Here is a 21,949-nt window from a genome sequence, read left to right on the forward strand (position 1 = left end):
TGCTTTAAAGACCCATAGACCATTCAGTCGGCCCTAAGCTAACACCACAGTAAAAGTCATACATACTGTATATTGACACACATGGAGAAAAGTGACAGGCGTTTTCAATAATGTGTATTTTAGAAAACTTCATTTTTTGCTTATGTTTATCTGAATATAATAAGATCTAGAAAACAGAACAAGGAAGCATTGAGCACTGAGTATTTTCATGCCCAGTATCCAAAAGTCAGGCTTTTTTTCCTCCTGTTCATGACGGGTTATTAAGAAAGCACTGGCTTTTCAGACAGTGCCAATCCTGTGATGAGGCACTTGAAGAGTCTGAAGGTTAGGGCATGTGAAATACGGAGCGGGGAGGAAGCATGCTGCTATTCCATTGGAAGCAAAAGGGAGTCTAGGCCCATAGAATACTTCTTCTTTGCCTTCTCTACTTACATCCAGTACCTGCAAAGGAAGGGAGAAATCTGTATGTTAAAGGTGGTTGTTCAAAATAAAGCTGTGTACACATGAAAGAAAACTTGCAGTTTCAATTATGCTGACTTGACTCTCTCTTACATATTGCTATTTTTCTCACAGTGCTGTACCAGAAATATGTATTTAGTTCCTGTAAAATGCTATTCTACACATTTATGTGTATGTACATAGATGTTTGTTTATAATAATTTAGCCTTCAGAACAAGTGTTGAGATGTAGGCAGCATTATCGTCTTTTAATAAAACTGCCTTAGATTGGTTAAGTAACTTGCCCAAACTAGTAACCGTTGTTTGTATGCTGGCTTACAAATCTTCATCTGCAGTGTGAAAACACCATTGACTTTGCAGCTTTGCTCTGAAAACTGGTGAGATCATCTCACTCAGGGTCTGGCACAGACAATATTATATCTTCATAGCAGGTCCAAGAAAATCAGTTGCTTCTGGAGATTTTTCCCCAGTTATTTCCTGGTTAAGCTGGAGTTTCATCTCTTTCCTTATATGGAAAAGAATCTTTGTTAGTGCCTGCTCTCACCTCACTGATTTCTGGTTTAATCTTAACTACTAGGAAGATTCTTTTTTTAAGACAAGCTGGCTGTGTCATACTTGTTGAACCCATAAAACTAGCCCTCAATCATCTTATCCTCTCTTCATATGACCTTCCTCTTTCATTTAAAACTTTTCCTCCCTTGGGTTCTATGACCTTAAAAACAAAAAATGTCATTCATATTGTCCTGCTGTCAGCCACTTTGGTCCACTTCTTCCAGCCGCATCCTAAATGCAGACGTGCCCCAATATTCCAACCACAGACCCTGTGGCACTCTTCAGTGGTCTTGTCCACTCTTACACCCACATCTGTCACCTAAGTGGATAATTCTTAAGCTTTTAATGCAATAATGCATTATTTAAGATGAAAGGGGGCGGTGAGATTTGGGGATCCAAGCCCATAAAGATGGACATCAGTAAGGCCTAGAATAAAAGATCAAACCTGTAGCTTTTTCTCCCCAAATGGACATTTAGCTGTCCCATCCCATTTACTGAACAATATGCCCTGTCGCTACTAATTTTAAATAGCTCCAATACATGCTACATACAGGTTTTTCTTTGTTCTCTTTTGTTGATTTATGTATCTTCCTACAGTAGTACATTTACAGTTACTTTGGGTAAGGGCATGTCTCTCTCATTCATTTTCAAGCATTTCTTGGTTATTCTTATATTCTTTCCTAGAGAAACTTCAAGATCAATTTGACAAGTATTATTCCCCCACCCTGTGAATTTGACTAGCTGTGTCACACAGCTAGTAAGTGGTAGAGCCAGTTTTTTGGCTCAGAGTTGCAACCCAAGAAAGAATAAGGATTTCATGCCATTTTGTGACATCCCTGCCCCGACTGAATACATTTTTAGAACACAAAAGCTGAAGTCACCATCCAGAGAACTTTTGTCTAGTTTCCTGGACCAAGAGAGACTGCGTACGGTAAGTGCTTATGTGCATGCTCAGTCAGGTCCAACTCTGCAACCCCATGAACTATAACCCCAACAGGCTCTTCTGTCCATGGGATTCACCAGGCAAGAATACTGGAGCAGGTTGCCATTTCCTACTCCAGAGGATCTTCCCGACCCAGGAATTGAACCCATGTCTCTTGCATCCCCTGTATTGGCAGGCAGATTCTTTACCACTACGCCACCTGGGAAGCCACTAAGCAGATGTAATTTATTTAATCTGTAAGACAGGGAAAACGAAGGGTTGGTGGTTTTTCTCCAAAACACTCCCTTGAAAGCTGGCAGAGAGAAGGCATTGGGGAGAAGTAGGTGCCAACTTGGCAGCATATCCTCCAGCCAAAAAGAAGTAATAGTAAGTGAACAGCAGTGGAGGTGATCTGACAGCACAGACTAATCACTTGGGCAGCTGCTCCTTTATGCTTGTCATCCACAGGATACCAGACTAGAGTCAAGCTCTGTGCCAGCTGCTTGCTTACACACCCACTGAATAAACAAGAGCACCTGACTCCTTAGGACTTAACATTTTCCATGAGTAAGTATTACTAACAAGTCCAAAGCTCAACCTTTAAAGTATTGATTTAAGAGCATCTCAGCTTTTCTCATTTCAGTTGTCCTCATAATGGGTTAAACAGTCTGTGGTAAGTCACATAGCAGAAAAGAAGATAAAAAAGTATGGTTTCTCAACATTTGACATGCTTCATCCCTGTGTGGCTGAATCCTACAAATGATAGTTAAATAAACTTTAATGAGAGTCCAGAAGGGTCAGTCTTAATAGATTATTGTCTGGTATTTTCAAGATGGGGGAAAAAAAGACGAGTCCTTCTGGATGTTAACAGACCAGTCTGAACTATTTAAGTGTGACTTTCACTAATCTTAGTCAGCCATGCCTTTAAAATCCAAGAATTCTACATATTTGTGACTTATTAAAAAAACTTGAACTTTTGATATTTTTAACATCTATACTGTTTTCTCCACTCTTTCCTATACATTTTTCATTCACAGATCCTATCTCAATTTATTCAATGTTTTGGAGCTTAAAATTTTTTTGTTTGTTTTTAATTTTTATTTTACATTGGAGTATAGTTGGTTAACAATGTTGATAGTTTTAGGTATATGACAAAGTAATTCAGTTATACATATATCTATCCTTTTTGAAATTCTTTTCCCATTTAGGTTGCTACAGAGTATTGAGCCATGTACCCTGTGATATACAGTAGCTCCATGTTGGTTATGTGTTTTAAACATAGCAGCATGTACATGTCAATCTGAAACTCCCAGTCTATCCCTCCCCCTCGACTCTCCCCCCCATGGTTATCATAAGTTTGTTCTCTAAATCTGTGAGTCTGTTTCTGTTTTGTAAAGTTAATTTGTATCTTTTTTTTTAGATTTTGCATATGAATGGTATCATGATAATTTGACTTTCTCTAACTTCACTTAGCATAATAATCTCCAGGTCCATCCATGTCATTATAAATAGCATTATTTCATTCTAATGGCTGAGTAATATTCCACTGTATATATGTAGCATATCTTCCTTATCCATTCCTCTGTTGATAGACATTTAGGTTGATTTCATGTCTTGGCTATTGTAAACAGTGTTGCAATGAAAATTAGGGTGCACATATCCTTTAAAAACATGGTTTTCTCCAGATACATGCCCAGGAGTTGGATTGCTGGATCATGTGGTAGCTCTATTTTTAGCTTTTTAAGGAACCTCCATACTGTTCTCCATCATGGTTGTACCAGTTTACATTCCCAACAGTGTAGGAGGGTTTCCTTTCCTCCACACTCTCCAGCATTTACTGTTTGTAGACTTTTTGATGATGGCCGTTCTTACTGGTGTGAGGTGATACTGTACTTTTGATTTGCATTTCTCTAATTTTTAATGATGCTGAGTGCCTTCTCATGTGCCTCTTGGTCATCTGTGACCAAGATGTGACAGATGACACAGATTTAGGTCTTCTCATTTTTTGTTTGGATTCTTCTGATATTGAGCCACATGAGATGTCTGTAAATTTTGGAAATCCCTTGTCAGATGCACCATTTGCAAATATTTTTTCCTGTTCTGTGGGTTGTCTTTTGCTGAATTTTTTATAGTTTCCTTTCCTGTGTAAAAGCTTTTAAGTCCCATCTGTTTATTTTTGTTTTTATTTCCATTATTCTAGGAAACAGATCAAAAAAGATACTGCTGCAATTTATATCAAAGAGTGTTCTGCCTGTGTTTTTCTGTAGGAGTTGTATAGTATTGGGTCTTATATTTAGGTCTTTAATCCATTTTGAGTTTATTTTTGTGTATTGAGTTAAAAACAATAATTTAATTTTTCCCAGCACTATTTATTGAAGAAACTGTGTTTTTTCCATTGTATATATACTCTTGCTACCTTTCTTGTAGATTAATTGACTGTTGGTGTGTAATTGACCACGGGGCTTTCTATCCTGTTCTGTTGACTTATATTTCTGCTTTCCTGCCAGTACGATACTGTTTGATGACTGTAGCTTTGTAGTACTGTCCGAAGGTCAGGGAACCTCTTTCCTCCAACTCTGCTTTTCTTTCTCAAGATTGCTTTGGCTATTTGGGGTCTTTTGTGCTTCCATATAAATTAAAAAAAAATTTTTGTTCCAGTTCTGTGAAAAATGCTGTTGGTAATTTGATAGGTAAGGCATTCAATCTGTAGATTGTCTTGGGTATTACTGGTCATTTTATTAATAACTATATTGATTTCTTCCAATTCAAAGATACTATGTATCTTCTGTTTGTATCATCTTTAATTTATCAGCATCTAACAGTTTTCAGAGTCTTAGTCTTTTTCTTCCTTAGATCGATTTATTCCTAAGTACTTATTCTTTTTGATGCAATGGGATTATTTACTCTTTCTGATCTTTCATTGTTAGTGTATAGAAATGCAACAGATTTCCTTGCATTTTGTATCTTGCAATTTTACCAAATTCATTAGCAAGCTTTAGTAGTTTTCTGGTAGCATCTTTAGGATTTTCTATATATAGTATCATGTCATCTGCAAACAGTAACAGTTTCACTCCCTCTTTTCCAATTTGGATTCCCTTTATTTCTCTTTTTGGATTACCATGGTTATAACTTCCACAGCTATGTTTAATAAAGTGGTATGAGTAGACATCCTTATCTTTTTCCTGATCTTAGAGGAAATGCTTTCAGCTTTTCACTGTTGATTATGATGTTAGCTGTAGGTTTGTCACATATGGCCTTTAATTATTTTAGGTAGGCTCCCTCTATGCCTGCTTTCTGGAGAGTTTTTTAATTGTTGAATTTTATCAGAAACTTTCCCTGCATCTGTTGAGATTATCATAAGGGTTTTATTCTTCAATTTGTGGGTGTGGTACATCACAGATTGATTTGCAGATATGAAAAATCCTTGCATCCCTGAGATAAACCCCATTTGATCATGGTGTATGAGCCCTTTAATGTACTGTTGCTAATGTTTTGTTGAGGATTTTTACATCTTTGTTTACATCAGTGATATTGGCCTGTAATTGTTCTTTTGTGCATTTCCAATATCTTGCATTTGTGCTCTCCTCACAATTGCTGATTTTGATACCATATTTGTGTGCAGATGATTTCCTACCTTCACTGTATGTTTGTCTTTACCAGAGAGCTTTCCCATTTATAATTTTGTTTCTAGTCACGGCCTTTTCTTTTCCACCTGGAGAAGATCCTTTAGTATTTGTTGCAAAGCTGGTCTGGTGGTGCTGAATTCTCTTAGCTTCTGCTTGTCTGTAAAGCTTTTGGTTTCTTGTCAAATCTCCAGGAGAGCCTTGTTGAGTAGGTTGTAGGTTCTTCCCTTTCATCAGTTTAATCTATCGTGCCACACTCCCTTCTTCCCTGCAGAGAAATCAGTTGATAACCTTACGGGAGTTTCCTTGTACATTATTTTTTTCCCTTATTGCTTTTAGCATTTTTTCTTTGCCTTTAATTTCTGTCAGTTTATAACTGTCTCAGCATATTCCTCCTCGAATTTATCTTGCCTGGGACTCTGTGCTTCCTGGACTTGGGTAACTGTTTCCTTCCCCATGTTAGGGAAGTTTTTAGCTATTTTCTCTTCAAAGATTTCCTCGGGTCCTTTCTCTCTCTCTCTCTCTTCTTCTGGGACCCCTATAATGCAAATGTTGGTGCATTTACTATTGTCCAGAGGTCTCCTAGACTATCCTTATTTCTCTTCATTCTTTATTCTGTTCCACAGCAGTGATTTACACCATTCTGACTTCACAGCCACACTCCCCTAGCAGGTAAGTCTGGCCTAGTCTCATACAAGGACAATGACTGTTTTCCCTGAGTTCTGGTACACACCAAACTCTCTGTGAGTGCCCTCCATGAATGGAATTTTGTTTCCCCCAGTCCTGTGAAATTCCTGTGACTAAACTACACTGGCCTTCAAAACCAGATTCTCCGGGGGCTTCCCCTGTTGCCAGAGCCCTAGGCTGGGGAGCCTGATGTGGGGCTCAGAACTTTTACTCCTGTGGGAGAACTTCTGTGATAGAGTCAGTTTTTGGTTTGTGGCTTACCCACCCAGCATGTATGGGGCTGAGCTTTACCACGGTCGGCCCCGCCCACCGCCTTGCGGGCGCAGGGTTGGGTGGCTTCCAGCACTGGTCAGTGGGTGTTCAGCACTTAGTTGTGATTTTGGTATTTCCACAGAAGAGGTCAGCTCGTGTCCTCTACTCCACCCTCTTTTCTTGTCTGCTGTGATTTTCAACCTGATGATATGTACTCAGGAATTTCTACTGTCTAGTCAGTATCTTCTCATAAATACTATTTCAATCTCTCATCTTCTTACTTCTCTGCTGGATATTCTTCCAGAAAATAGTAAGGAAATGGCTTGAACATCTAGGTAGTCTCTTCAACCATCAACATATTTACTGTTAATGAACCAAAATAAATAGTTCTGTAGTCACCCAAAAAATAGATACTTGAGACTGTACAGCCATGGTTTAGAATGAATGATAATATAACCCATAATCAGCTGTCAGTAGCTAAACTTGAAGATATATGATGAGTCTGTTATCCAGGAAGACTTAACATTCCAAGCCTCTCTTTAAATGACAATTCATATGCTTATATGAACTTATTATCTACAAACAATAAAGGCTCTTAAAAGCTTTTATCAAGTTTATCTGTGCTTTGTGGGACTAACATGCCAGCCAAGGAAATAAACATAGCTTTTGCAAATGATTGATTGATGTGGTACTTAAAAGTGACTATGGGAAGGCAGAACTACCCATAATGCTTATTTTTTAAAAAAGCAGATACATTAGGATCTTTTATTGTCTAATCTCAGAGATGAAATTTATTCCATTAACACAAGCTTTGATTAAAACTTATTTGATTAAAATGTATGAATTGCCTCTTTCAGAATCACCTTAATCCTGAGGCTACTCTACAATATCCTCAGTGGCTTAAGATATACACATGTACTGCTTCATCTTTTTGAAAACAGATTTGTTTGGGAACAGCCAGATGTAATGAGTTAATTAGTGTACATGACTAGTGACCCTTGTGCACTGCAGGTAGGGAAAGCATGTGAATTGGTGTAGCTTTGTTGTTGTTCAGTTGCTAAGTGGTATCTGACTCTTTGCAACCCCATGGACTTCAGCACAGAAGGCTTCCCAGTCCTTCACTATCTCTCGGAGTTTGTTCAAACTCATGTCCATTTAGCTGGTGATTCTATCTCTCTCTCTCCTACCACCTCCTTCTCCTTTTGCCTTCAATCTTTCCCACATCAGGGTCTTTTCCAATGAGTCGGTTCTTCATATCAGGTGGCCAAAGTATGGGATCTTCAGCACCAGTCCTTCCAATGGATATTCAGGGTTGATTTCCTTTAGGATTGTCTGCTTTGATCTCCTTGCTGTCCAAGAGACTCTCAAGAGTCTTCTCTGGCACCACAGTTTGAAAGCATCAATTCTCTGGCACTCAGCCTTCTTTATGGTAGAACTCTCACATCTGTACATGACTACTGGAAAAACCATACCTTTGAATAGGGGGATCACTATTGGCAAAGTGATGTCTCTGCTTTTTGATATGCTGTCTAGGTTTGTCATAGTTTTTCTTCCAAGGAGCAAACGTCTTTTAATTTCATGGCTGCAGTTTCCATCAGCAGTGATTTCAGAGCCCAAGAAAATAAAGTCTGTCACTTGTTTCCATTGTTTCCCCATCTATTCCCCCATAAAGTGATGGGACTGGATGCCATGATCTTTGTTTTTTGAATGCTGAGTTTCAAGCCAGCTTTTCCACTCTCCTCTTTCACCCTCATCAAGAGGCTCTTTAGTTCCTCTTCACTTTCTGCCATTAGAGTGGTGTCATATGCCTATCTGAGGTTGTTGATACTTCGCCCAACAATCTTGATTCCACCTTGTGATTCATCCAGCCTGGCATTTCTCATGATATACACTGCTTATAAGTTAAATAAGCAGGGTGACAATATACAGCCTTGATATACTCCTTTCCCACTTTGGAACCAGTCCTTTGTTGCATGTCTGGTTCTAACTGTTGCTTCTTGGCCTGCACACAGGTTTCTCAGAAGACAGGGAAGGTGGTCTGGTATTCCCATCTCTTGAAGAATTTTCCACAGTTTGTTGTGATCCACACAGTCTAAGGCTTTAGCATAGTCAGTGAAACAGATGTCTTTATGGAATTCCCTTGCTTTCTCTATGACCCAGCTAATGTTGGCAATTTGATTTCTGGTTCCTCTGCCTTTTCTAAACCCAGCTTGTACATCTGGAAATTCTCAGTTCATATACTGCTGAAGCCTAGCTTGAAGGATTTTGAACATAACCATACTAGCATATGAAATGAGCACAACTATCTGGTAGTTTAAACATTTCTGGGACTGCCCTTCTTTGGAATTGGAATGAAAACTGACAGATTTGCTGACATTAAGTGTAGCACTTTACCAGCATCATCTTCTAGGATTTAAATAGCTTGGCTAGAATTCCATCACCTTCATCCACTAACTTTGTAATGCTTTCTAGTAATGATGCAGCTACTATTGAAAAAAGTATGAAGTTTCCACAAAAAGTTAAAAATACCTTATGATTTGTAACTCCACTTCTGGGTATTTATGCAAAGAAAACAGAATCAGTATCTTGAAGAGACATCTGTACCATGTTCACTACAGCATTATATATAATAGCCAGGACATGGAAATAACCTAAGTGCCCACTTATGGATGAGTGGATAAAGAAGATGTGAGATAGATATCTGTCTACACACACACACAAACATATATATTTAGAAAGAGACATAAAAATAGAAGTCCTTCTTCTGCAACAACATATATGGACCTTGAGGGCATCATTATTCTAGGTAATGGGTTGGCCAAAAAGTTTGTTCAGGTTTTTCTGTACCATCTTATGGAAAAACCCAAGCGAACTTTCTGGCCAATCCAAAAAAATATATATCAGAAAAAGACGAAACTCTATGATCTCACTTATATGTGGAATAAAAAAAAAATGTACTCATAGAAAGCAAAGACAGATTGGTGGTCGCAAGAGGCAAGCAGTGGGGAGTGACAGAAATGGGTGAGGTAGTCAAAAGATACCTCAAAAAAGTGATAAGATTAAGTTCATGGATCCAATGTCCTGAATGCTGATTATACTTATATTGCATATTTGAAACTTGCTAAGGAAGTAAATCTTAAAAGTTCTCGTAAGAAAAAAGTACAAATGTGAGGTAATGGATGTTCAGTTTACTGTGGTGATTACTTAGCAATGTATAGGTATATAAAATTATGTCATATACCTTAAACTAACACATTACATTCCCACTGTTAGATCAGAAACTACATCCATCAGGACAAGCCTGTTAAATATTCATTTCTATGCTACCTTTGCTGACTTAAAACTACTTATCTATATCAAAAATAGAGTTAAAATCCCCAGACAAATCTTGGGCAAGATAGATCAAGAATGGAAGGAAAGAAAAAAAAAAGCAATATTACGAATGTAAAGCAGACTATAACCAACTCAATATCTATATACTAACATTTTTGAAAACATGGAAAAGTTTCTTGAAAAAAAGATACATACCTTATGAGATGTGAAGAAGAAATTAAAAGCTCAAATAGTCCTGCAACTATTAAAGACATTGAAGCATCTGTTTAAAATCTTCCCACAAAGATGAGGTTAGATATTATGAATAGTTATAATGATATATTTTTCTGGAGATCAGGGAAAGGTCAGGGCTAATACATGTCAATATGTTACCAGAGAACTCAAAGTAGAAAAACAGCTCTGGTAAGAATTGTTAAAAAAAAAGGAAAAAAAAAAACAGCCATAAATAATACCACCTTGACTATGTATATCAACAACAGCCATTGCTGTTCTGAACAGCCCAGCTAGCAGCTTGCCCAGTCTGGGCTGCTCACATGTTGATGTGCGAAGGATACTCTGGGAGCAGAGGTTCCCCCCTCAGACCAATCAGAAAACATGGCTACTCACTTCTGCTAGGAAAGAACACCATTACAGAGGGCATTTGTTAAATGAACGAATTGGAATATATAAAAAATAAGTTTTGCAGATATGAAAGTACTGTTACCAAGATTTCAACAGGTTTTGGTTTATAAAAAAGGGAAAGGCATTCCACTTCCCCCACTTCCTGTATATATTATATATACTGTTAAAGCTCATTCCCATCTTTATTTTCAATAGGACTCAATCATTAGATATCATCTTAAGGATGCAGAATGAAGTTTAGTGGCTGAACTAGCTGCACAAAGGAGCTCAATCTTCTTTCTACATGTAAATATTCTCTTCCTTCAATTCAGCACTGCAAAAAATAACCTCACTGAACCATGTGAATGAACTTCAAAAGGGGACTTCAACCACTCACCTGGATACAAGCCAGAGGCTCATTTGTCCAAATTGAATATCCACCAACTAAGTATATTCTCTCATTATGGACAGCAACTCCAGATTCATTTTGGCCTAAAGTAAAGAGAATTGAATAAAAGAGGAAAAATAAATCTATTTCCTTGCATGTCTTAATTAACCCTTTTGCCACTGAGGGATAGTTTTTCCCTGTGGCACATGGGTATACTCCACGGGATTTTTGCCGCAACTAATCCCTGCCTCCCAGGTCTCAGAGGGAAGAATTAACCACTCTCAGAGAATGAATCTGTGCTGGGTCAGAACTGGGTTATAACACTTAATAGCCAGTCAAATTAGTAAATACAGCATTAAAGACAGAAATAATAAGCCATATAGAAGAGTTTCATACCATGTTGTATGAAACTCCAATACTTCGGCCACCTCATGCGACGAGTGGACTCACTGGAAAAGACTCTGATGCTGGGAAGGATTGGGGGCGGGAGGAGAAGGGGACGACAGAGAATGAGATGGCTGGATGGCATCACCGACTCGATGGACATGAGTTTGAGTGAACTCTGGGAGTTGGTGATGGACAGGGAGGCCTGGCGTGCTATGATTCATGGGGTCGGCAAAGAGTCAGACACGACTGAGCGACTGAACTGAACTGAATGGAAATAAAATAAATTTTAGGAATGCAAAACACTTCTTGTTCTACTGAATACAAACACTTTTAAGGCAAGTGCTTACATCTGTAACAGCTGCAACCCCAAGAAGCGAATAAAACAGAGCCATGCCCCTAGTGTGCCCCAAATGAAGACAAATGACAGAAAAAGACTGATAGTTACTACGTTCCTTTTTCTTTACATACACAACAGTTTTAAGACTATATTAAAGTTCCTGAGCTGGGACCAGTCTGGGTAGTCCCTAGATATAGACACGCCAAAATGATGAAAGGTTCCTCCTCCATTTAAAAAAAAAAAGAATAACTCACTACCACATATTCTTCCCTGGAGGCCATCAGAGAGTGAGACAGTCTCTTCTTATTGATGGGCTGACACAGAATTGACTCAGGTAATAAATAAGCTGGATCCTATAGCAGACAGAATCACAGATCGAGAGACCAAGGGGCTAAGGTACCACTACAGGAACTTAGACTTAAGTGCTTGTAGGTGGGCCTCGGATCATTTTTCAGAAAAACAGGAGCTCAGTATAAAGCATCTAAACCTCTCACATTGGTTATGCCCCCAATGTGGCCTCCTTAGCAGTGGCTGTGAGTGACTGAGTGCCCACTCGGCATATTAAAATGCCTTCAGGCCATAGTCCTGGCCAACCTTTTGAGTCTGTGATCTTAATAATGGAAGGGAAGGGATCTTAATAATGCAAGCCAAGAAGGGAGGAAGTTTTCAACTTCATAAAGAAACGTCAGGGGTAGGCTGTTTGCTGCTTTCTTTTCATTTGCTTTGGGATGAGGATGGTCCCTACCTAGTGCTGCTTGTGGTGATGGCTGGATAGGTCTGCGTGGTCAGAAGTGCTGCCAAACCCCTATGCACAGAACATCTCCAGCGTTTTCTCTTTAGGGAAAAAACAGTATCTGACAGTGATAAACAGTGAAGACCATTCTCCTGAACTCATAAGAAATAAGACTAAAAGTGAGAAGACAGAAGTTAATTGCTCCTATAGAGTTGTTAACTCTTTCAGCACCTGATCCCTCCTACTTACACCAGTGTTCCTACATGAATATTGATTGACAATAATGGACTTGACATGTCTCTCTCAACAATGTGAGAACACACACAGAGGTAAACAGGCCCTGAGAAACTGGATGCTCAGCCAATGGACTGAGTCAGAGATAAACAATGTTCACCTTTTGTAATAAAACCAAGTTGTTCTACTATCATGCATTTAATATTTAGAGCTGCCCTCAAGATGTCTAAGAAAACAAGTTTGTCAGCTTCCTGAATCTCTTCTTTCTCTTGATTTACTTAATCAAAGGTACTCGCCAGTCAACAGGTTAAAATTGCAGCGCGTCCACTGGTCAGTGTCTATGTTGTAGGAATCTATATGTCGCACGAGGATCCGGTCATTATTGTAATCCAGGTCATTGCCTCCAAGAACATAAAGCTTCCTTTGAACAGCAGCCATGGAATGGTAGACCCGCCTCTGCAGCATAGGGCTACGGCTTATCCACTTATTCTGAAAAGAAAAGAAATGCAGGTGAACTGTTAACTGGAGATGTCCATGGCAGAAAACAGCAGTTCCTCATTAGGAATTGCTGGTGGACCACATTCTATTTATTGTTTACTTAGTTTGAAAGGAATGGGTGTCTTACCTGAGCACAAGTGCATAAGATCCCACATGTTCTAACTCTGTTTTGCAACTTACATAAGGCATTTCCTCTTGTTTGGGTTGCATTTTATAGGGCATTTTGCATTTGTAAGAGGAGCATATGAGAATTTAGAAGTTTTCACGATAGTTATCTCCAAGTTGACAGAATATTGTCCTACAAATGGCTTAGGAGTGCACATGCATAGTATTTGTGTACAGTGGTGTAATGATAACAAAACAGAATCTGGATCCAGGATACCGAGTTTATAATTTGTGTGTGAGCTTGGTAATTTACTTAACCTGTCTGTGCCTGCTTCCTCCTCTGTAAAACGGAGATAACAGTACCCAATCAACAAGCCTGTTGTGAAGATTAAATGAGCTAATGCACCTTAAGCCTTTACAACACTGCCTGGCACACATGTCTGATAATGTGCACTTCAGGAAACTTGATTTAGGTCACACCTGAATGGTCTAGTGGTTTTCCCTACTTTCTTCAATTTAAGTCTGAATTTGGCAATAAGGAGTTCATGATCTAATAAGCCACAGTCAGCACTGGAATGTGAAGTCAAGTGGGCCTTAGGAAGCATCTCTATGAACAAAGCTAGTGGAAGTGATGGAATTCCAATTGAGCTATTTCAAATCCTGAAGATGATGCTGTGAAAGTGTTGCACTCAATATGCCAGCAAATTTGGAAAACTCAGCAGTAGCCACAGGACTGGAAAAGGTCAGTTTACATTCCAATCCCAAACAAAGGCAATGCTAAAGAATGTTCAAACTACCGCACAATTGCACTCATCTCACACACTAGTAAAGTCATGCTCAAAATTCCGCAAGCCAGGCTTCAACAGTACGTGAACCGTAAACTTCCACATGTTCAAGCTGGATTTAGAAAAGGCGGAGGAACCAGAGATCAAAATGCCAACATCCGCTGGATTATCAAAAAAGCAAGAAAGTTCAGAAAAACATCTATTTCTGCTTCATTGACTACACCAAAGCCTTTGACTGTGTGGATCACCACAAACTGTGGAAAATTCTGAAAGAGATGGGAATACCAGACCACCTGACCTGCCTCTTGAGAAATCTGGATGCAGGTCAGGAAGCAACAGTTAGAACTGGACATAGAACAACAAACTGGTTCCAAATAGGAAAAGGAGTACATCAACGCTGTATATTGTCACTTTGCTTATTTAACTTATATGCAGAGTACATCATGAGAAACACTGGGCTGGATGAAGCACAAGCTGGAATCAAGATTTCCGGGAGAAATATCAATAACCTCAGATATGCAGATGACACCACCCTTATGGGAGAAAGGGAAGAAGAACTAAAGAGCCTCTTTTAAAAGTGAAAGAGGAGTGAAAAAGTTGGCTTAAAACTCAACATTCAAAAAACGAAGATCATGGTATCTGGCCCCATCACTTCATGGCAAATAGATGAGGAAACAGTAGATAGAAACAGTGACAGACTTTATTTTCGGAAGCTTCAAAATCACTGCAGATGGTGACTGCAGCCATGAAAATAAGAGGCTTGCTCCTTGGAAGAAAAGTTATGATCAACCTAGACAGCATATTAAAAAGCAGAGACATTACTTTGCCAACAAAGGTCCATCTAGTCAAGGCTATGGTTTTCCCAGTGGTCATGTATGGATGTGAGAATTGGACTATAAAGAAAGTTGAGCACCGAAGAATTGATACTTTTGAACTGTGGTGTTGGAGAAGACTCTTGAGAGTCCCTTGGACTGCAAGGAGATCCAACTGTCTATCCTAAAGGAAATCAGTCCTGAATATTCATTGGAAGGACTGATGCTGAAGCTGAAACTCCAATACTTTGGCTACCTGATGTGAAGAACTGACTCTTTTGAAAAGACCCTGATGCTGGGAAAGATTGAAGGTAGAAGGAGAAAGGGATGACAGAGGATGAGATGGTTGGATGGCATCACCAACTCAACGGACATGAGTCTGAGTAAACTCCAGGAGTTGGTGATGGACAGGGAGGCCTGGCATGCTGCAGACCATGGGGTCGCAAAAAGTCGAACATGACTGAGCAACTGAACTGAACTAGGAAACTTACTGTGATGAAATCACTGGCTCACAGGGTACCCTACATAAGCTAATGGGAGGGCAGCTTTGCTGTTCTTTCCAGGATGAACCTCCTGAGGTCAATGGAAGAGCAAAGTTTTGATTCAGCAACAAACCCCTCACAGCCTTTAATATGTTTACACTCATATCTTCACCAAATTGGGAAAAGTTATTTCCAGGCATATTGTTATTTGGTCTTCTGTTACAGAAAACCAAATTTTCTGTGATAACTTTAGGAAACGGTGAAACCTCTAATGTGTGGTTCTATATCACTCTCAGGATTACAAAGGTATTCTCAACTTCTCTCAAATAAGGTTATTTAAAATATAAAAATAGGTGAAAATCAAATATGACTTTAAATTAAATCTCAAGTAACGGACAGGTAAATAAGCCTAATCATTTTCTTCTTATATAAACACTAAACATACAGGAAGAACACAGATAATTTCTTTTTGCCAAGAAAAATCATGATGTTTTGAATACATACAATTTCACCAGTTCACAGAGGTGTAAAGGCAGAATCGAAAAAAAAAAAAAAGGTTTTGTATAAATATTGGTCAGTTCACTAAGGGCATACTGACTGGCTCATTTCTAATTTCTCTTTTAAAGATACACTCACAAGAAAACAGAAAGTGGTTTGTCCAATTGTTTAAGACTTGCATTCATCTGCTCCCCCAGTTTTAAACATGTCATAATAAGAATATCCTTCCAATTAACTGTATCTTTAATACAACAGTTAAACCTTTTAGATATTCTAAGAAATACCTTTAATACATTACACATGAGTGGATTTAACTCAAGACACTGATGGTGCTTTCTGGAGGTGCTTTCTATGAGGAAACGCATCACAGTATGAGGACTCAAGTGTTTGCACTGGCAGTCCAGTCCCCTGCCACAGGACTATGGATGCCATCTGGTTTGCAAAGCCTGCCTGCATCCCCTGATTATATCTTTAGCTTTCTTCACTGCCGTGCCTGCCAGGTGAGCCGCCAACCACTGCAAAGGCAAAGAAACAGAGAGGCCTGGTGGGGTCATTCCTAATAAGCTAGCGTGTGAATACTAATCAGTGCTGAGGAAGCAGAGGTCACCCGGCCTGCCTGTTGGCAGGTAGCGATGTGCTCTGTGGCAGATGGCAGGCATTACTGACTCTCCACAAAGGCCTAGAAGAGAAATAAGCACCAGGGCTGAATGATAGAGTTATTGAGATTCTGAGCAAGATGCAAGCAGATGTGATGTTTGCCAGTACCCACCGTAAACAATATGCCAGCAGAATTTTAAAAAAGAGCATGTGTGTACAAACATGAAACAGAACTCATTTGAGAAATGTTAACACCTTCTTCCTCTTTAACCACGTGTGCACCAAACTCAAGCAACTGTAATTAATGATCCCTCTTGAGACACCCAGCCCAGGAACACATGGTCGCCAAAATCAACAGCTTATAATGACATCAGGAAACACACTTGCAAAGACAGAAATACTTTTGCCACACTCAGAATCAAGGAATTGTAAAAATTAAAAGATACAAAATAGACTGAGGTCACTCTGAACATATATTTGATGGCTAATCCCGACCCAGACTGTCAAAGCCAGCCTGTTGTTTCTGTGTTCCATTATCTTCTGCTGATGATTTGACCTCCAAATCATTCTGGAATATTGTCATAATCAGGAAAATACTTACATTACCAAAATCACAGAAATGGCCAAATTCAGCAAACATGTGCCACAGTTACAGATACTTTGGTAGAAGGAAAAGAAAATAAAAGTACTTCTTTTGTGGGGAAAGAAAAGTCATGAAATGTGCATGAGAAGTGGGCAGAAGGCACAGGCACCATCCCAATATGCCCAGTCCAGGCCCAGCTCTTAGATGAAAAACATACTCCACCTCTTCAGATACTCCTCCTTCAGACTTATCCTTCACAATGCCCTGGGATATGCTGGCTACACAGGGTTAAATAAGTTACCATTTATTTGGGAATAACAAAACCATAAGCATGCTCCCCTCCCTGAATGACAAGCCTTCTCAAAGGCTGCAGCAACAGGACAATGCAAATCCTTTCTTAGGGTATCTCAAAGACGGACAGCCACTTGAGATAAACGGAAATAAGGGCAGTTAACTCATCAACATATTTTCCCTTTTTCCTACATTATGCAAAACTCTGAAAGAGTTAAGCACTGAGTAGAGCATAAAAAGAGCTGAAATTTCGTGCTTTGTAAGGAAAAAAAAAAAAAGCAACCCAAAAGCAGTTTATCCAGATGCTTCCTTTTCTTTATGTAAGTTTAAGATGCATGTGTGTGTATAGACTTGGCGTTCCAACTCCTAATTACTGGAGGAATCTTTAAAAATTCATTTTAATTAAGGTAATCAGCTTTTTCTTAGATGAGTCTTACCTGGTTAGGTTCATATACCATTAGTCTGTTCTGATATTGTGCCGTGTTAGTTACTCCACCTGTAATGGATTAGCACATGTTAGCGCTTTCATGAATAAGAAATGGGATAGTCCAACATAAGAATGAGATACAATTAAAGGAAAATTAGCTACTGCCGAGGATCTGTTTGTACACCCTAGTGGTGAACCCATGACATAGTTAAGAAGCTTATTGTTGAAGCAGTTTCATTTTCAAGAAACATTTCAGAAGCAATCCAGTTGAGAGCAAGCAACAAGTATGCTGAGATTACCACGAGGCCCCCAATTCTGGCAAGCTGCTCTGCATGGCCAGAATGAGGCGCAAAATATGGTGAGGGAGTGGGAGCAAGCATAGCACACTTAACACAGATCTCTACAATATTTATGCCAGGGACACAGTTATATGGAAAATTCTTGTCCTTGGCCAACTTGGTCATTTCATAGCTGTAGTCTTAGGTGTGCTAACACAGTGAACTGTATCTTTTTTTTTTTTAAGCCTTTTTGATGTGGATCATTTTTAAAGTCTTTATTGAATCTGTTACAATATTGCCTCTGTTTTACATTTTTGGCTTTCTGGCCCAGAGGCATCCAGGATCTTAGCTCCCCAACCAGGGATCGAACCCATACCCCCTGCACTGGAAGGCAAAGTCTTAACCATTGGACTGCCAGGGAAGTCCTGACACAGTGATATCCTGATGTCTCTTTGGAAGAACTGTGTCTAAAAAAACATATTACTTATCAAAAGAGATCTAGAACCAGTGCTGTCCAATAGAATAAGCAAACAGGAGTCACATATACAATTTTAATTTTTCCAGTAGTCACATTAAGCAGAAAAAAGAAATCCTTTAAACTTAATATGAATTTAATTTAACTCAATAATAATCCCCCCCTTATCTCTGAAGGGGGGGACCTGCACTGGATGCCTGGAAGTGCAGGATGGTACCAAATGCTGTATAAACTTTGTTTTTCCTATATACATATACCTATGATAAAGTTTAATTTACAAATTAGGCACAGTAAGAGATTAATAACAATAACTAATAATGAATTTGAACAATTATAAAAATATACTCTAATAAAATTTATGTAAATGTGGACTCTTTCTCAAAATACCTTATTGTACTGTACTTCTGATAATGATGATGTGGATGATATAACCTACTTGATGAGATGAAGTAAGAGGAATGACATAAATCATTTATGAAGCTTCCTGCAAGTTTTACAACCCAGGAGTATCTTCCTTGAAGACCTGGGAGCCATCCCATTGAGATGTTACCATCAAGGAAGATAATGTTCCCATCTCTCAGTTTCTATGGAGGCTAGGAGCCTAATTCTGATGGATGCAAATCATGAAACACAAATGACCAAGCCACAATGGAAAACATTTACAGATTCAGGGTAACTGAATATGCTCAACACATCACAAGGATAAAGCACTTCGGTATATTTCTTCTAGTTCACCCCAATGCTTAAAAACCCTATTGTTTTTCAGAGGAGTTGACTTCAGACTGCATTCTAATCTCTCTCCCCTAGTGCAATAGTCTTGAATCAAGTCTTCCTTGCATGTTTAACTTTGTCCATTAAAATTTTTGCTTTGTAGTTCAAATGCTTTGGATAGGTCATGACTATCAACTCCATGGCCAGGAGTCAAATCAACCAAACACCACAGAATTAGTGCATCAGCTTAACAAAAGTGGAATAATCAATCAGTACTAATGGATATATAAAGGAGAGGAAACCAGTCCAGGCCAACCATGACTGTCTCAATCCCTGTAAGGAGAATATATATTTCATGTAACTGACCATAGCTACTATTAACTGGGAAGGCTTTTTTTTATAAGTTCTATGAAGCTGCAACTACTTTCAAGATCAAGGAAAGTGGTTTGTCTGCAGAAAAAATCCACAAAGAACAGAAAGAAATGAGCTTCCTGCCCTCAAATAGTCTTCTCTGGATTTCTCACTGAATGTCTCATTTTTAAAGATGAAATCAAAGAAAAAGATAGTACACTTAAGAAAGCTGAGGCTGAAATACCTATGTAGAGTCAAAATGTATGTCAAATACAGAGGGATGTTTGCTTTCCCCTCAACCTTCCTTTATTTTATCTGATTAAAAATGGAATGTCCAATAATTCTTTCTCAGCATAACTACAGAAAAGTAATCAAATCTATTGATACCTCACAAGTCTTCAGGGTTAAAATGATTGCCAAGTGCTTTTGATCTGGTCCATAACCTCCAGATTAATGTCCAGCTTGCCTATAATCATTTCTCCAAATGAGAGGGAACAGAAGGTGAACTCCCCCCACATTATTTCAAAACTCTGACAGTCTCTCTACTTGTTTTAGAAATATGAGACAGAATTAATATCTACTGCAGTAAACTGTTTATGACACCATTTGAAGATATTTACACTACAATACGTATCAGACTCTACCCATTATAGATTAAATGTACAACCAATGGATTAGAATGCAGCTACTGCACCTCTCTCCCAAGCAGGGCACACCACTTATCTTCCTGCTTTTCAGAATTACTATTTACTGTCTTCCTCAGATGCATTTATAATACAATTCTTCCCCCTTAATCTGCGCCCAGTAATTAGATTCCTTACCCTTACATACAAATTTTCACTCTTATGACAATGTTTAGAAATGAGATATTGGGTTACTAGTTGGGGGTAAGAATAAAAGTCCTAGTTAGTTATTTGGTTGATTACTTCTAGAATGTTAAACCGCAGGAGGTGCCTAAAAAGCTGAGTGCTGTAACTTTTGCCAAGTCAGGATGGCAAGGGAAAAACCTTAAGAATTGGTTCTATTGCTTTCCCCCTTTGAAACAACTTACAAATGAGCATATAAATAAAAAGCATTTCTTCTCAGTACAAAAAATAAATTTTAAAAAAGCATCCAAGTTTTCAGCCCACATTTCTCTAGCAGTATTACTCATTTTCAGAGCTTTATCATTACATTCCCTTCACATAACACTCTTCACTTTTAGATTAATCTTCTGAAATGAGATGCTAAGGATTTGCATACAGATTTGACTATACAAAAATAGATATGGAATTAATAACAGTCTCTATATGTTTTAATTTCTCCTAGACTGGAGTACCCTTGCCTGCAGCAGTATTCCTGGCTTTGAAAGTCATCAAGCTGATTTGTCTGCTCTGGGTTATGATGCCACATGCTGCTATACTGTCCCCTGCAATCAAAGCACTTGCAAAGATAGATTCCATGCCTTCCTCTATCGAGTATATTTTATAGATTGGCAGTTTTGATCTCCCTCCCCCACCCCAGGGGGGATAATCTGCATCTTAACAGCTTTCTATAGATACATCTGTCATTAAATATGCCATCTTGTATCAGCAACCATTTTTAAAGCCAAGTTTTCCCTAACTTTGAAGTGCCAGAGTCAAAGTTAAGACTTTTCAGCCAAAATTGAAAATGAACAACCCTGTCTCATACTTTTGAACTGTGACTTAAAGATATACGGCAGGTTCCCTCAAAGTCAAATAAGTCTTTAAAAACTGCCAGAAGGAATGAAAAGTTACCACCATGCTACCAGCAGTGAGAAATGCTTTCTATCATCAAGACAAGAGTAAAACATTTTTCTTAAGCTTCCCTGTTCAACTTCCCATAAAACGTTGTGATAAATGGGTGAGTGCATGCCAGGGAGAAGATGACAGGTGACTGCCAAACAAACAACCTTTGTCTCCACTACTGCGAGCTCACTACTCCTAAATGCGTTGTGCTCAAGCGCAACAACTCACCAGTGCTCACAGTGTCTATAAAATAGTGTTGGTCAATATATGTTAGTCAAGTTAGGTCAAGTCTGTTGGCTCTGCTCTTTTTTTTTTTTCAGGGATCTCTGTTGGTAAGTACAGAGTACTAAAGTCTTTAATAGGAATCTGTGATACCTAATATAGTGGTAGTACCCCTATATTGGAACAGAGCAGGATGCAAAGAACTGAATGTGTCCGTGCTCTTAGCTGAAATCAGGATTGCCAGGAGAAGTATCAGCAACCTCAGATATGCAGATGATACTACCCTAATAGCAGAAAGTGAAGAGAAACTGAAGAGCCTCTCGATGAAGGTGAAAGAAGAGAGTGAAACGGTTGGCTTAAAACTCAACGTTTAAAAAAGAAGATCATGGCATCTAGTCCCATCACTTCATGGCAAATAGATAGGGGAAAAGTAGAAACAGTGACATTTTCTTTTCTTGGGCTCCAAAATCACTGCAGATGGTGACTGCAGCCATGAAATTAAAAGATGCTTGCTCCTTGGAAGGAAAGCTATGACAAACCTAGACAGCATATTAAAAAGCAGAGACATTACTTTGCCAAC

The 21,949-nt window shown here is 38.8% G+C and overlaps 1 protein-coding gene and 1 long non-coding RNA gene across 2 annotated transcripts in view; one reads left to right on the forward strand and one right to left on the reverse strand.

Annotated features, from left to right (window-relative positions):
* Positions 1-279: 279 nt before the first annotated feature.
* The window catches only part of KLHL32 (kelch like family member 32), a 217,725-nt gene continuing 196,055 nt past the window's right edge, over positions 280-21,949 (reverse strand). The window contains exons 8-11 of the mRNA XM_055433048.2: positions 17,595-17,653; positions 12,803-12,995; positions 10,825-10,919; positions 280-441 (exon numbers count right to left, since the gene is read on the reverse strand). Of these exons, the coding sequence (XP_055289023.1) occupies positions 280-441; positions 10,825-10,919; positions 12,803-12,995; positions 17,595-17,653 (509 nt within the window). The remainder of the gene's footprint in view (positions 442-10,824; positions 10,920-12,802; positions 12,996-17,594; positions 17,654-21,949) is intronic.
* On the forward strand, positions 477-10,918 carry LOC129560839 (uncharacterized). The gene is made up of 3 exons (XR_008686865.2): positions 477-1,941; positions 2,401-2,499; positions 10,644-10,918. It is a non-coding gene; the product is annotated as an uncharacterized LOC129560839 (long non-coding RNA).

The sequence above is a fragment of the Moschus berezovskii genome, chromosome 10 (genome assembly GCF_049115385.1).
Source record: "Moschus berezovskii isolate FMDL1 chromosome 10, NW_MosBer_1.0, whole genome shotgun sequence".
Classification (NCBI taxonomy): Eukaryota; Metazoa; Chordata; class Mammalia; order Artiodactyla; family Moschidae; genus Moschus; species Moschus berezovskii.